Source organism: Rhopalosiphum padi, chromosome 2 (genome assembly GCF_020882245.1).
Source record: "Rhopalosiphum padi isolate XX-2018 chromosome 2, ASM2088224v1, whole genome shotgun sequence".
NCBI classification, from domain to species: Eukaryota; Metazoa; Arthropoda; class Insecta; order Hemiptera; family Aphididae; genus Rhopalosiphum; species Rhopalosiphum padi.
The window spans coordinates 37,432,929-37,451,276 of NC_083598.1; the positions used below are offsets into that span (position 1 = coordinate 37,432,929).

General features: G+C 29.3%; 1 protein-coding gene across 2 annotated transcripts in view; it reads right to left on the minus strand.

Annotated features, from left to right (window-relative positions):
• Positions 1-2,243: 2,243 nt before the first annotated feature.
• The window catches only part of LOC132922415 (RYamide receptor), a 94,205-nt gene continuing 78,100 nt past the window's right edge, over positions 2,244-18,348 (minus strand). For both annotated transcript variants that reach the window (XM_060985923.1, XM_060985922.1), the window contains 3 exons: positions 14,208-14,417; positions 14,077-14,145; positions 2,244-4,656 (listed from right to left, as the gene is read on the minus strand). In XM_060985923.1, coding sequence (XP_060841906.1) covers positions 4,276-4,656; positions 14,077-14,145; positions 14,208-14,417 — 660 coding nt within the window. In that variant the 3' untranslated portion in view covers positions 2,244-4,275. The remainder of the gene's footprint in view (positions 4,657-14,076; positions 14,146-14,207; positions 14,418-18,348) is intronic.

The following is an 18,348-nucleotide window of genomic DNA, read 5'->3' on the forward strand; positions in this document are numbered from 1 at the left end:
ATGCAAAATAAATCTTTGGACTATATATGCAACATATTATAATATTTGGTATCTATAAGTACCGAGGGATTATAATATAATCTGTTATGTTACTAGCATATATAGGCTACCATGGTTACCATACCAGTAAGTAGTAAAACTGCTGATTAAATGAATACTGAATAGGTATATTATTCAGTGTTATATTATAGTAGTGGCATAGTTACATTATACTACATAGTATTTTGCTTTGTAAATAAAACTATAATAAAAAAATAGTTATGCACTTTAGCGCTGTTTGGGACGATGCTACGTGTTAAATCTATAGTAACAACAACAACAACAACAACAATAACAACAATAATAACAACATCAAAAAAAAAAAAATAATAATTCTTTATTCAATCGTCTTACCTTTGTACTCCCCTAGTCAATGAATAATATCTAATTAATTTCGACGACACTTTTCACTTAATGTGATGTATTATTATTGTAGGTATATTTTTATCGCTCCATCTCAGTGTATTTTATACCTTATCGATTATAGATAATAATTTTCTAGCACAGTTCAGTCTCAAGATTTCATCGATCATAAATATTAATACTCCAGCGCAGTTGGTAAGACGTCAACGTTTACAAGAAAAGTTTAGTACAATATTTGGACGGAAACGCTTTTATTAAGATTAAAAATATAATCATAAAATTATTCACTTGGTCTGTGCTACAGTCATCGTTTATCCATGTATAACCGTTAAACACACATTCCTATCAAACTCAACGCTGAAAACGAACTCATACGTAGATATAATATTTTTTTGATATTTATCATTCTACAGTTGTATGATGTCAAAAATTACATTCATAGAGAAAAGAAAATTTTCAAAAGAAAGTTTGGTTAGTTTTTTTAAAATAAGTTATTCATACATTTCAGTCGGTATAGGTAGATACTTAGATTATAATTGAAAAATCAATAAATATCACATGCTTTACATATAAAAATGAGACAACACTAAATTATTTTAAAAATGTTCATTGTTCATGCTTATATAATTACATAAAATGATATCATTTTAATAAATCATAAAATATATTGCTCATCTGTTTTTAAATAATTAATGAAATGCAAAACTTTTATTTCAGATATTAAAAATATAAAAACAAATAAGATGTTCTATAATAAGAATACAATTTGTCCGTGGTCATATAAACTGATGGTCTAAATCAAATCTGGATAAAAACTATTATAGGTATAGTAGTAAAAATTCACAATTGCTAATACAGTTTGATCCAAATAAAAGTACCTAATAATGTTGTTTCTATAATATGTAAAATTGTTGTAGGTATAGGTTGTTTATTAGTTTTGTATTACCTATTATGTTCTAAATTGTTTGATGTACAAATAAATATTATTGAATATTTTTTTAATATCAAATGGCCTTCGATTGAATTAGGGCCGGTACAAGAAAAGTAAGATGGGGAGGGGGTGGTTGTTATACCAAAATTACCGACTCCAAATACTATATTTACCGACTAGAAAATAATTAATAACTGGTGCAATAATGTTGAATGTAATTCTAAAATAATTTTTTGCTGCTGTAAATAAAATTTATATTTTGTTTGTTTTTTCTAAAAACTAATAGGTATAATAGATATTTGTATTATCATATATTTATCAATTAGGTATGGTATTTGTTAAAATTATAGTAAAAAATAAAACTAATAATTTCAACGTAACTCCATGAAGTTTTTAAAATCTATAAGTGTATACATTTGAATGCTTAATATGGATTTATGTACATTTATTTATAATAAGAAATGAAATATTACTTTGATAAATAAATACTTACAGTTGATGAATATTCTTTGAGTAGAGATTTGATAGCGTTGAATGGATTTTTCGGCACTACAAAATGCTTTACTACAACTTGTTTTCCACAATGTTGTTGACGTCCATCATGATAGTCTCTTTTAAAACGACACCACACTTAAGGCATTCAAGTTTAATTCGTTTCCTTTTATTTAATTATTTTCCATTATAAATTGAAATAAACAGTAAAAACTTAAATAATATGATTATGGTTTAAAAATAATTGATTTTTGAGTGGCAGCGGTCATTGACACAAATCATAGTACCCGTAGACATATTACCTACCTACTTCCTATACTTCCATAGACGACAGAGTAGTGGACGAAACTGTCGAAATTACTAAAGTGCGGGATACGGGAAAATGTTAATATTGGAGACAATTTTTTAAATAGTCAAATTTTATAATAATTGTATTTCAACTGTATTTATTATCATTATTATATACATACAAACATAATTGTTCATCAATATGTTACGTAATTTTAAAAGTATATACATTCCATTAAATTACATAGCATAAAACTCTCGTGGCATCGCACATGAGGAATATGTGCGATGCATATTATTATGTACAATATGCTTAATTAATTTAACGTAGCTTATACAATAATTATATAGACTAGCAAATTGTCCTTATTTGTTATCCTTTGTAAAAGATCCTTTGATAAAATGGGTTTGGGTGTTTTAAAGTGTAGGTTTAACTAAAAAAAAAAAAATAATTTACAATGTAGTTTTATTTTGTACAGTGGTCGAAATGGTTTTTCATTAATCCGCATGTTATACATTTGTCAAAATATCACTTTAAATAAAATCGTAATTTTTAACTACTTATTAAAATAATATACGAGTGATTTTATGTTTTCATGAAAACATACAAAACTATTTGTCCATCATTATAATTGTTGTAGTAAACAAAAAATGTGTCATTATAAATATAATATTATTATACATTCTTTTTTAAAAAAAAAATAATGTGATGTGTATAGTTAAATTTTAAAATAACCTTTCCCAAGTTGTTTTGAACCAATTTGACCATTGTACAATACAACTTATATAGATGACATATGACCGATACTCTTTAATTTGTATGAGAAAAATAACATTACAAAATGCATGTCTAACGAAAAGATGCGTTTCACATTAACAACAAAAATAATGATCATTATAGAAATAACAGGTAACAACTAATGAATCCGAAAATCACACACTTTAGATAAAATACAGTACAAAACCAGCCCACTTTTAGTAGGTTAACACTGACAATTTTTTTAATTAGGTTGTTGTATTAAAAAATCACAGACTTTATAATTTATAATTTGGAAAAATTAATATATTTTTAAAATATAAAATGTATTATTTAAAATTTAAATGATTATTGAAATAAATAAAAACAACACGATCAATTTACTACAGTTATTGCGCCTGGCTTAAAAAAAAAATAAAACGATACATTTAAAAAATATGGAAAAACATGTTTTATGTTGAATGAAACAAGTTTTATGTACTTAATATTATTTATCGGTACACACATGAATACAATCAACAAATCTATTACTAATCGCAACTGATTTCACACGCGATTATTATAATGTGATGTTATCTGTTAATATATTATGGTCTGCACGTTAAAGCTAGTATAATTGATTTTAAGTTTTTATTTAACTAAAAGTGTGCAGAATATTGCTGTGTACAATGAACTACAGGCGGAATTTTGGTGGTAGGGGGGTACGATTGCCCTCTTCCGGTATTATTCGAAGAGGTTGAACTTTTGAAAAATAAAAACGAATGGTTCACGAGTACCCATCTATATTTAAATGTGATTCCATTTTGTCAACGTCAGTATTTTAAATTCGTATTACTATTTTTGAAATATTTAATTTGTATTTTAAACGTTTGAATAATAAAATAATAAAAAAAGGAGATTTTCATTAATTTCCTATAAAAAACAGTTAAATTTATCTTTTTGTAATTTTATTTAATCAAATGTATGATAGGAATTATGTTTATATTAAAATTTAATTTTGGATGGACTCGTTTAAGATAAAATTAGCTAAAATTGTTTTATTTCTATGGTTTTATCATTATAAACTGGGAATTAATGAGCATTTATTTTACACTTTTGCAGACACATTTATAGTTAGTGTTCTAGAAAAATAGCGATTTGAAAATGTATAAAATGATAAACAAATCACTGTTTTAGGGGGAGAGGGGTATCTCTAACTGTGGTTATTTTCTGCACAACCCCTCCCTCCATACACCTGTATGATTGCCAAGTGTCGTCTAGTGTATGTCGAACGAAACGATTCAAAATACATGAAGTGTGCGGCTTATGTTTGTCGACTGCCCACCGACGAAACCGCGCAGCGACAACGGCGTTTTTTCCGGTATCCGACCGTCGTCGACGTTGCCGCATGGAACGGTTCCGGTGTTCAGAGCCTTTCCTCGTGCCAGTTCTGGCGGCTTCGGCCGTACGCCGCGGGTCGCCCGTTGAACGACTTGAGCCGTGACTTGACCGACACGAACGACGACGTTGTGTTGATCCGGTGCAGGCCGTCTGCTTGACTGGGATCGTTGTGGCTGTTGTAGTGGTGCGACTGGTGTTGTGTGGCCCGCAAGTAGCCGCCCAAGCACCGGCCGAACCCGGGCACGTTGCGCAGCACGGCCGCGAACCCGGTCCGGTACCGCGTGTTCATCCAGCAGTAGATCAGCGGGTTGTAGCACGTGTGCGACATGGCCAGCCAGTGGAACAGGAACCAGACGTACGGCAGGCTGCTCCACGTGCTCAGCGAGGGTTCGTGGTCCCACAGAATCTGTATTACATACACACACACACACACACACACCACACCACATGCACGCAATGGTGATTAATTTATCGCTTAGATCACATACTATATCGACTTATAATATAATTATCGTTTATGGCTAAGGGATTCATTGGCGACGACAACGTATAGCCACGTTGGTATACGGCAGTTTATTACCACACGGTAATCGTATATGATTGCTATCGTTATATTATCTATGTCTCGTCATAATATTGCGTATTATAATATTATTTTTTTCATAAAAAATGTTTTTACCTTTACCTTTACAAAAAAAAAACGCATTAAAACAGTATGACAAGTGACAACTATCTGATACAACTGGATTACGATTCTTTAAGAAGCTTTCAATAGGTAGATAAAATAGAAATAAAATAAAAGTAGTAAGATCCTACTAGATATAATATTTTTTCTGCAAGAAAACCTGAGAAATTATAGATGTGTTTATGGGTATAAACCATAAACCGTATATCAACTCTTGGTAACGAGTGGATTTTAGATTAATAATATTAGATCGTTGACAAGAATATTTATATTTATTTACGATGGATTTAATATGATGGGCGGGTATTCAGTCGCTGTAATACGTTAATAACAGATTTCAATAAATAATAATATATTCGGCGAAATCTTAAATCGGTTACAGTCAGAAAAATAAGTTGTATAAATCCAACAAACATACCTATGCTAAAAATGTCAAAAAATTGATATTTGTGAATTATTTGTATAGAAATGGTTATTTATAGTTGAAGTAAATAATTCCATAAAATAATCATACTAGTATTATAAATCAATAAATATTTATTTATTCTTATTATTATTAATTAGTATTACATAACATGAATTAGATTAAGATCGAAGGAATAAGTTTTGAATTTTGAGACTTAATATACATTACACAAATGTGTTGCTAAATCAATATATGCATTATGCATATAAAAACGTTAACAATTCAATTTTATTTTATTATAGGTTTCACGGCTACCTGTTGATGATTTTTGACAAGAAAACTATCTTTAAGTCTTTTTATGAGTGTAGGGTGTGATTGTGAGACTTCTAGAAATAGGCTAGAATGTACAAAGAAACGTCGTCCTATCTTTTTGAACAATATTATACACTTCACCGTTATTACATTGGTTTGTTAATGTAATAATTTGGTTTGTTTAAACATTTAGTGGTCTTATTTTTAAGCTGAAATGGCGCCCCCTATTAATGATTATTGGTTATTATAATGTAGGTGTGTATTACACACATTAATACTTTTTTATAGTCTCGCCTATCAAACAAGGATAATTATTATCCACAGCTATGGTCGACAGGACGATAGACGATTGACGGTGTAGTGTAATACTAGTATTATAACATCCTACTTATAAATAACTCTATAGTTATAAAATAAATTAACAATTATAATAAGTATTGTACCAATATTTTGTGTTTACTTTTTTGTAAATACTGTTTTAACATAACCTACAATAGTTATCCACTTATTGTCAATTATGTATAATAGTTCTCGGTTTTTTCTAAAGTAAATGATTATAGTTACTTACATAATTTAAACGATAGAAAATCGTATAATTAAAATGTAATTTTTAAAATAAAAAGTAGTCTTGGGAATTTTCATAGCTATATTATTGTCAATGTGATAATTAAGAAAAAGATTGATTCCAAGTAAAAATTCACTTGGGAGGACTGTTAGTATTTTTGGTGCGCTTATTGGTATAAAAAATTACTAGAAGTCCGGTAATTATTTGGTATACCACGAATATCGGTAACAGATAGTTAAGTCTTTGCAGGGAAATATTATTATATTATAGTAATTGCTATTTGATAGTTAGTAAATTGTTTATTTTGAGGTTATAAGTTGAGTTGCACAAGAATTGCCTGACGCAATTCATGTAGTCGTTTAAATAAAGCTGGACGCAATTCGTGTACCTACCCACTTATATATTTTTTTTATTTCGGGACGCAATTCAGTAAAAACGAAAATGGTTTTTAAATAATCTGTATAATTTTACATGAATATATTATGACTAAAAACCGAGATCTATAATTGGTAACAAAAATGGCACTTTAAGTCTAAATTTTCAATATATTCTCTGACTTTATCTTTAACGATTAAATAAATAAAATTCAATGATAAATATAATATAATAAAATGATGTTAGTTGCACGACCATACAATATTATATTGATTATAAACGCGAAGGGAAAGGATATATCAACTATAAAATGTTGTAAAACGGTATAAGTTTCATTACGTTTTAAACCAGATTTCATATCGTTGTTTAAGTACTGGGTTTAGTTGATTATTATTATTTTACAGTCTAGAAAGTAGTTTAAAGGATTTCAGGAAGAGATTCAATACGACTGTTTCCATATAACGGATGTACATATATATTATAAATATATTACTTCCAAAATGTAGGAAAGACAGTTAACGCAGAAAAAAAATTATAAGTCTTCTGCTGGAGTCACTGGCTCAAATGTTAACACGTCTATAATATACAATAGTGTTCTATATTTCAGCCTCGTTTACAGATTTAAACGTAAAATGTTTCCGTACTTCACTTCACCGTATCTACTTTCACTCTTTCTGCGTCTATGTAAAGCACACGAGATTACCCATATTTTAGTAAGTCTGGTGAGTGTATAGTAAAAATATCGTATGGGCGTGTGCGCAGCTGGTTAAGTGTCTGCGACGGCGGATATAGTAAGGTAAAACGTGGTTGCCGGTTTGAAATCGTAACTCGGGAACCGAAATATTTATGCGCGTGGTCTTAAAGCCGAGCAAACAACGATTGAAAGAGGATTAATGGTAGGGGAGGGTTATTGTAGTGGAGAAATTAGATTTACAGGGTTTTGAATACGAGATAATAACGGAAGAGATGCGTCGAGCATAGCACAATGCCGAATTGATATAATGGGAAATAATATGCTGGAGGAGTCGCGAAGTAATCGAATCATAAAAGTTGTACATATTGTATATGTGATTATTATGCGCAAGATGTAATAAAAAGAAAAATGCTGTAAAATCCATTATCGAAAAATTAGTATACCTACTGTGAGATGAACGTTTAAAACGAAAGAAACGCGTTTAGCAACTTGCAGATAGACTCGGTTAGTTGAGACTTAGTTTATTTAATGTGGTTTTTAAACACGAGATTATGATAATTTGATTATACAGTTAATACATATTATATTGATTACACGTTTGTATTACCTTAAACAAACCCAAACTTACTTTTTTCAAATAAATTCATAAAGGTAATAGGTATTTTATATTATATCTGAAACAACTGATGCTACGTTTTGTAGACGCATTAATTATTAGTTTTTACGAAAAAATTGTTGGTGTTTGATAATTAGTGAGCCTTTTGAAATTTGAAATTTGTATTCTATTTAAGATAATACTAACATAAACACAATACATATTCAATATCAATTATTCATATTGGTAGGTCACTCAAACTTAAATTCGATGATTAACATTATAAAGCATTATAAGCAAATAATTTAAAATCACATACATATTAAAATTGTTTGATCAAATAGTTTATTATAATTATCTTACTACTCAAATTTTAATAGTTTTACGTGTAAACGAGATTGTATCAATTAAGTTTTCAAATGAAATACTTACGCAAAAGGCTAGAGGGTGTAAGAAAACGAACAGATTTTTTCAAAAAACGACAATATTAATATTTAGTATACGTACATGTAAAAAAATAAATCCTTTATAAAAAATTTACATTATTTAATATCAAAGTTGATATTGTACAAAATTAAATTATTGTGATAGAATTCACATCATATTAATTTGCCATATAGTATCTAAAGAAATGAATTAAAACAAAAGTTTTAACACTAAATAAAGAACGATTAACAACTGTAGTGTAGTTATCTTGTTGTAAACGTCTCTCATTTACTCCAAAACTATTCAAAGCTCTAAGTTATCATGTAGTTGTAAAACATCTTAATTTATTGGCTATTGTCATGAAATACCTTGTAAAATTGATAAGCTTATTGTACCAAGTATTTAGACTCTAACAACTACTATTTCTTAAGTTTGTTACGATAAGGATATTACATTCCTAAAACGTTTTACGTTCATCGAAGAACATAATATACATTCATGTTCCTAGGGAATAATAAACGAGTAATAATATTGTTAAATTCGATTTATTATACGTTATAATACGTAAAATAAAATGATGTAATAACAAAATATAATCTAGGTACTATTAATCTTCATCGTTTTATTTCATTTATAAATCTATACATTTTAAGGTTTAATGTTTGATTAAAAAATGCACTTTCCTTGTGTTCCTTTAGTTTATTTATGAAATATTAAAATAATTATCTATAATCTGCAATAGTGTAATCAAAATGTCTTTTGTGTCTTATTAATATAATATTCTTTTTTTGGTGCCATAAATTACTATAATTAGCCTACTGTTTTACCGTAATTACGGCCCTGTTATTTACAATTTATTTGTTATATCTATGTAGGTATGTATTTACAACAAAATATTTGTATTAAATGTTGTTTTTGTGTTTTTTCAATGATATCTTGCGGCAATGGTGTTTTTAAATTAATCTTCGATTTATTATTTTCCAAATCACAGCAAAATTACATACAACAATGTTTTACTCTTATATTAAAAATTTATGAAAAACCTTGTACTAAAATGTAAAGCTTTTTAACCGAGTATAGGTATACATTTTTATCGTTATAGAAAAAATTCCCTATGTCTATAAATTATAAATAACTAAATGCTTTAATATTTATATTAAATTATAATATATATATATATAAATTATAATTATATTTATTTAAAAGATTTTAAGAACTTACAGTTGTTTATATTTGGATTACAAAAAAATAACAAAATTTACTTCTTTGAAAACTAGTTTTGCAGTAAAATTTTCGATTTTTTGTTTTTGTTATTCCTAATTATTGAGAAAAATACTAGAAATTATTACTTTTAAGTCTTAACCCTCAGAGTATCTAATTTACTACCAAAAAATATATTAAAGTTGAAGATTAATTTTGATATATATTTTATATTATAAAAAGTGTTTTTATACACAAAAATAAAAACTAAAAAACACTGATCATTTCTAAATTCAATAATTTATAACTCGAAATCTAAAACAATAAAGAAGAATGACAATACTTTAACAGTTCAATTAATGATTATTTATTAAAAACAAATTTTATTTCGTGTCAATAATATTAATTAGTGTTTATTTATGTATTTATCAAATTTTATGGTTGTACATTTTATAAGCAAATAAATAGATATTAGTATTATGTATGAAAATTTATTGGAAATATTTGATATATTAGTATTATTATAGTTATTTCATGTAATGCGCGTGGATAAATATGAATCTTAAAAGTGACATCTTTCTTATAATTGTATAATAAAATAACTGAATAAATAATGTACTTCAATAGAAAATTATGATTTGATGAACGGATTATTTGTTATTGATGTACTTAAAACAATTTATTAACTCACGGGAAGTCCCTAGCTTGTTAAAATTAAAGGATAATACATTGATAAAATATTGTGCAAATGCATTATAGCATACTAAAAAGGGTTGTCAAAATACATAATAATATTGTAAAACCATTCAATCTAACGCATTAGCTAAATTTACTCAAACGCAATCCATATTTTTAAAAGTCACCTATTAATAAAAAAAGTAGACACATCCGGGACGTGATTTAAGTCCGTCCATTGGATGTTCGCATGTCAATTAGACATAATGCGTTAACTCTGCAGCCATTGCCGGAAATTAAATATTAAATGGGAGGTTTCATTATTATAGCATACTTCTTCGAAATATGGTTGGAATCTGTTAAGGAATCTATAATTAAATTGCAAGTTTATAATGGTGGATAGGGTTTTTATTTCTATTTTATGGAAAGGTTGATTTCTTGATTTAAAATCTATGAATTGTATCCGATTGTGTTTGTGTTTAAAATGCCATGTACCTATATGACTAGAGGTTATAATCAAATAACATTCTCAATTTTAATTAAGCAACACTTGTACTATTTCGTTGATTACAAAAATAGTAATTTTTTACAATTAAATAATAACCAGATGAATTTAATGAAGTCCTTAGTTTAATATTTTTTTTATAGATATATAAATTATGTGTAGTTACAAGTCTAGGAACATGATTAATTGTCTAAAATTTTCATGTTTAAATTAGAGTTACTAATATTTTTATGATAATAATTGTCACAATATTTTATTTTTGTTCTAATTAATATCTTATAAAACCTAGAGATCAAAGTTCAATAATTTATATTGAAATTTTATAATAAAATAAAATTTTATTAATAAAATTGTAACCATTTATTTACTTGATTTTTTTTAACTATGTCAATATTATAAACAATTTTCTTAAATGATCGGTTTTTATGAAATTCATTAAATAAAAAAAAAAATTCATCTTTGTAAATTGAAACATTGAATAACGAATTGTATAATGTTATAAAGCAGGTAAGTAATTTATTTAAATTCACAATGAAACCATTGCGACTTCAAAGCGTATAATTGAATGTAATTGGTAAAGCAAAATATAATATAATTCAAAAGATTATAATGTATAGAAATAATAATAATAATACAGCCTTATTCGTTTACAGTATGTTTTTGAACTGCTGAAACTTATTTTTTTTTTATAGAAAAACTTGAAATAAATATATTTTATTTTCTTTGACCGTAATTTAATTTAAATAGATTTTATTGCTTCTTATATTTACAGAAGCCACAGTCATCCACATATCTCACTACAGAATTTTTATGTTGTATCTAAAGTCGTTATAACTTACAAATCACGTTACTTACTACAATAAATTTTTTTCCGCCACATTAATCTCGTTTTAGCACTTTCTAGTAAATATTCTGAATCACACAACACACAGCTATTATAGTTTCGCAACATTCGAGTAATATTTAAATTACTATATTTGATAGGTATCCTTATTTTGTAAGCAATATTGTAATTATAGTGTTTTGTTAAATTTTTTCATTTTACTTTATTTATTACATTCTCCGCAGAACTACTTTTCCTATGTTATATTTAAGAGTATGATGTTTGAACTCATCACCCTTATTTAATATTTTCTGTCACACTTATTGTGTATTCGTAGTTTAATCTTGCTGTACTTCCATTGCGAAATACTGTCGTTATACATTATACGTTTTATTATTCTCGCTAATATTTAATTGGATATTAACTATGCTGCTTTCTATTGTTATAATGTGTTTGTTAATTTTTTATTCAACTTCTTCGAATGCAATACAAATATTATACGACACTACCGTAAACAAAGTTTCATGTGTATTGTACTATGTTTTACTTATAGGCATAATAAAAAATATATGTTTTATTTGCAGTTGGTTTATTTTTTCGCTATTGTTATTATAGTTTAATCTTAAAATAGTAGTTAATTAACTTTAACGTGCTTCAGTTATTTTGTAACATTTGTTTAGATGGTGACCAGATGATTACATGATTGTATACAATATAGTAATTACAATATTTTAATAATGTAATATTATGTTATTTACGTATCACTTTTCGGATGAGCTTGTTTAGATTAGTTTAGAACATTTAAATAAAATACTCTTTAGTCCATAAAATCCTAGTTTAAAATTTAATTAATGTTATACGTCCGAATAAAGTCACAACATACAGTTTCAAAAGTAATTGAATGATATTTTTCCATAAAAAATATTTAATTTTTAAATTATGTTCATTTATATAAAATAAATTTATAATATTTGGACAAAAAATAAAAACAGCATTATATGTAACATGGTTTAAGTGTTTTCGAGTAATTGATATTATTTGCGTTTTATCTATATTCGTTCTGTTGATATTTTTTTTGTAAAATTATATTGTACATAATAGTTACCGATTGATTATTTTAACAGTTAAAATATTATGTATGTTTGATACCTTGAACAATTTCAAATAAAATTTGAGTCAATTAACTCGCTCATATTGTTTTTAAATTATTAAAAACATTTTCTATAATATATCTAATATTGTTTAAATTTAAATGTCCATATAAATTAAAATATGCTGTTTGTATTTTGAATAATTAAAAACGGGTTCACAAAATATTTGTAAATATTTTTAAAATGAATGTTTTGTAAATTATTTTTGTACTATTTAATTGATATCAAATATAATTTTTTGATCGTTAAAAAGAAAAATGTTTAATACATTTTTATAAATCAATTTTAATAAACCTTTGTAATTTGTTTTTTTTTTTTATAATATAATGTAATATATTATAAAGCTAGAAAGTTTTTTAGAATTTAAACTTAAGTGTAAAATGCATCTAATTTTTTCTACTAATATCAAACAAGAGTTAGTATAATTTTAATTATTATTATTAAAGAAATTGTCTACTTGGTGAGCCAAATACACACCCAGAACTTAAAATAAAATGTTAATTATTTTATTGTATTTTTATATGAGAAATAAGTTCATGAGAAGTGGATTTAGAAAGTATTCAATAAACTCAAGAAAATGTAGTGTTTAAAAGTTGAATTTTTGTTTAAACAATAATTATTTGTTAACAATGTTTTTGTTTTGATATTCAGTAATTTATTAGTTTATTCAGTATAATAGAGTATATACGTTTATATATATATATATATATTAAATGTTTACCTTATTACCAATACAAACTTTTTTGTTTAATTATTTTTCTTATGTTGTTAAGCATACCCAATACCCGAAAACCACTTAATTATAATGTAAGTAAAATACAAAAATTGTTTTTATTTGAAAAATCATTGTTTCTCCTTTCGTGTAAAAATATTTCATACTACTATAATTAATATTTATATTATTTATAATATTGTTATGTGTGTTAACAATAGTATTTTTTTTTGTTTTTGGAAGAAAACGTATAATAATATAATATATGACAGGGTATCAACGGTAGCACATTTACAATTCTCGGAATTTACCTCAGCCAAATATGGGTAATAATACAAATATTTTTAAATACTTATTTTTAAATAGGTTTTTATAAAATTAATTATTAATGAGAATATCACAATGCACTTGTCACAATTTTTAAACTATCAAGGGTTTTGAACGATTTTTATTAATTGATTGGTCGATAAATTATAAAAAAAAAAACTGTCAAGTGTATTTTTTATTCATCAGATGATTAATGTTATGTTAATCAAATTGTACTTAAATACACTTTTGTGAAAAAAAGGCAACACGTGTTTCAGCAAATAATAAAGTTTTATAATTTACAAGTTTAAATTTCAATTTAATAGTATTATTTATATTAGATTTTAGAGAAAAAAATATGACGTGTATGCATAAAAAATATAAATTGACACTCACCAGAAGTATATTATACGGCAGCCAACAAACCGTGAACGCTATTACCACAGTTACCATCATTTTAATCATCTGTAAAAATCGAAAAAAAATGCGTGACATATGTGAAAATCACAATTGGTCGAAAGCGTTACTTTTCTCTTCGACTTAGCCATTCTAACATCCCTGGAATTCTGTGCTTCGCCCGGAGTCCTTTTGCCCCATACAACCACCCCGATGTTGACATATGTAAATAGCAGAACGGCGAATGGTATGCAATACTGAAGCACCAACAATGCTACATTATAGTAATGCCGGACGTTCTCACTTGACCAGTTCTCGTTGCAAATATAGAGTCCGCATTGCTAAAGGATGATAAAAATTGATCAATAGAGTTGGTATACTATAATAGATTGGTGTAGATGTAAATCAACAATACTTGTACATCATGGGGCAGAATTATTTAGTGAATCAAGAAAATATACGATATATAGATAACCGTAAAAGAAAACATATTTGTACAAGTATCTACGCATATAATACGTTAGAAATTGTTTACTAAGATCTCGAGGTATAGGTACATATTGTAATATTAGTCTTTCATTATAATATTGATATTGATACCTACTCTAAAAAATATAAAATAAATGAATTATTTGAAAAAATATTTTTAATAATATTATTTTGAATATAGTGGCGTGTTTATTATAGTTTAGACTGTTTAGAGCAAATTGTTCTAACTTATGGGTTGCAAAATATTGTTGATGAGTCGCGATTTGTGGTGTTCGTAAACTAATTAGGCAACTATATTGATAATGATAGGTACTTAAAAAAAACCGAGAAAATTTTTTTTTTTTTTTAGTGTGGGTTGCACTCCGCCGTGGAGAGTCGTCACGCGCGCATGTGCTCCGTAATGAGATATTATATTTCTTCTTTTCCGTGCTCAAATTTTGATTGTCAACTCGAATTGCGTACCAAAATATTCATCTAAGTACCACCGATCCGTGCGTACTACTCTCAGCCTCCGAGAGGACCAGTCCTCCGAGAAAATCAGATGATCAAGACATTTTTAATTAACTGGTAATAATTCACATTACATAATACAGTTACAACGTTACATAAAACCGCGTCCAGCGCGGCGCTCTCCGCGAGCTTATCGCTATCTTATCTTCCGTCCCCCTCACGGTGAACTAGAGATACAAACAATTAATTAACCACATTAATTAAATTACGTAAACCCATATTTATACGCCTTGTATTTATAATCAATTTATACTATGCCTAACAAAACAGATAAAACTGTCCCTAAAATAAAAATAAAAAATAACACGATAGTTCCGGCCTCCACAGACGAAGATGGTTTCCGCTCTCCCAGAACACCCCGGGGAAACAAAAACAACACAAATAACACTCCAACCCAATCTCAATTTTCTTCTCCAAATCGATTTGCCGCACTTCAAGACTCAAACATTTTTGATTTTAACAATACCGACACCACAGAAGAAACCGTTTCAGTCACTCAAACTCACAATGAATCCACAAACATGGACACGTCAAAAACACCTCCTCAAAAATGTCAGATTCCTCCAATCTTCATTGCCAATCAAAAACTCGACTACAACCTATTATACAAATCTCTTATTAATCTGGTCGGAGAAAACGGTTTTCATTGCAAATCCACTCAGAAACACACTAAAGTTCAAGCCAACACCTCTGATGGTTATCGTCAAATAATTCACTTTTTGACTGCCCAAAAAAATGCGCAATTTCACACCTACCAACCACAAGACGAAAAACCTTTCAGGGTAGTACTACGTAACCTCCATCCATCTACATCATGTGAAGAAATAAAATCCGCCTTGGAAAACTTCAGCTTTTCAATTTTGCAAGTAGTTAACATAAAACAGCGCCTAACAAAGATAGCTCTCCCTCTCTTTTTTGTAGACCTGGCTAAGGACGAAAACTGCAAAACAATTTTCGACATCACATCCATTCTTCACACAAAAATTAAGGTTGAAGAACCACATAAACGCCGTGAACTCGTACAATGCCAGAAATGTCAAGACTACGGCCATACTCGCACATATTGTAACTACAATTCACGCTGCGTTCGATGCGGTAAAAATCACGAATCTTCCTCCTGCGACAAGCCGAACGACGTCCCTCCCACCTGCGCACTCTGCCAAGGAAGCCACCCTGCCAACTACAGAGGATGTCAAGTACACAAGCAACTTCAAAAATCACGTAAGCCAACCTTAAAATTCTCCCCCCAAAATGTAATCCCTACTCACCAAACTAACCCACTGGCGACCTCTCCAGCCCCCCTCCCCTCTCATGCCCAACCCCAAACCTCCTACGCTCATATCACTTCAGGAACCAAGTCAAATGCCACACCTACCCCCGACCAACCACCAGACATCACAGCAGCGCTTAATAACTTTATTGCTGAATTTAAATCAATAATAAACCCACTCTTATCCCTTCTTACAACCGTCATCACACAACTACTTAAAAACCATAATGATAAATAATACTATCAGAAACTCCCTCATTCTTCTCCTATGGAATTGCAACGGCATTCTAAACCATATAAACGAATTAACTGCTACATTACACGATAAGAGAATCGACATAGCTCTCATATCGGAATCCCACCTTACAGACCGAGCTAAGATAAATATCCCCGGCTACCAATTAATAACATCGAACCACCCCGATGGTACCGCGCACGCCGGATCCGCAATTCTAATCCGTACACACCTTCAATTCTATCCTCTAACAAACTACAACAAAGACTATATACAAGCATGTGCAATATCTCTGACCCTAAACCATGTCCGTCTTACAATAGCCGCCGCGTATTGTCCACCAAAACATAACATCACAATAGATCAATTCAAACTCTTTTTCAAACATCTGGGCCACAAATTCATCGTTGGCGGAGACATTAACGCTAAACACCCTCACTGGGGCTGCCGAACCAGCAACCCGCGAGGTAATACTCTCCTTCGTTTCATAAACTCTGAACACTGCCTAATTCACTCTCCACCCGATCCAACATATTGGCCTACATCCCCAAGAAAACGTCCCGACATCCTTGATATTTTCATATCTAAAGTCCCAAACAACCTCTTTCAGCACATTGAAAACTTCAACTTTTTGTACTCGGACCACTCAGCGGTACTCCTCACTATTGATTCCTCACCTCCAATTATAGAGGCCAAATCATCACTCACAAACAAAAACACGGACTGGAATAAGTTTCAAAACCTCCTCACAAAGGAGACCAATCTAAGCATAAAACTTAAGACCCCAAACGATATCGAAATCGCCATATCTAACTTAACCAACTCAATACAATCTGCCGCAAAAAACTCAACTCCGCCTACCAAACCCATACCTCCGTTCTCTTTAAATCTTCCTGCGCACATTCGCTCTCTAATCAATGAGAAACGCCGTGCAAGAGCAGTATGGCAAACTTCCAAATATCCTTCGGATAGAAGACGCATGAACACTCTCTCCGCACATCTAAAAAGACTACTCTCAAACTTTAGAAATGAATCTTTCTCCAACTATTTATCTTCCCTTACATCACAAGACGGCTCACTATGGAGAGCTACCAAAAAAGCCCTAAAAGACAAACCCTCATACTCACCTCTCAAAAAACGGGATAACACATGGGCCATAGATGATGTAGATAAAGCAGAAACCTTCAAAACCCACCTTACCGAGGTCTTCAAGCCACACATTACCACAAACAATCCCGCCTTCTATAACGAAATTGACGAATTTCTGTCGTCCCCTCTACAAATGTCCTTACCTCCGAAAGCGTTCTCTCCCGCTGAAGTACAACACTTCATCTCCACTTTTCCAAAAAGAAAAGCTCCCGGATCTGATCTCATAACATTTAAAATCGCCAAAAACCTCCCCAAAAAGACTATAATACTCCTCACTTATATCTTCAACGCAACTCTACGCCTTACCTATTTTCCACTCCAATGGAAATCCTCTATTATAATATTAATTCCAAAACCTGGCAAACCTCCTGAATCTCCCTCGTCATACAGACCAATTAGTCTCCTACCATTTTTTTCGAAAGTTCTCGAAAAATTAATCCTCAAGAGAATAAATCCAATTATTAATAAGTCTAAAACCATTCCCAATACACAATTTGGTTTCCGAAATCAGCATTCCACAATCCATCAAATAAACAGAATTACAGACTCAATTGCATCAGCATTAGAGAAAAAACAATATTGCACCGCAGCTTTCCTTGATGTCGCACAGGCCTTCGAC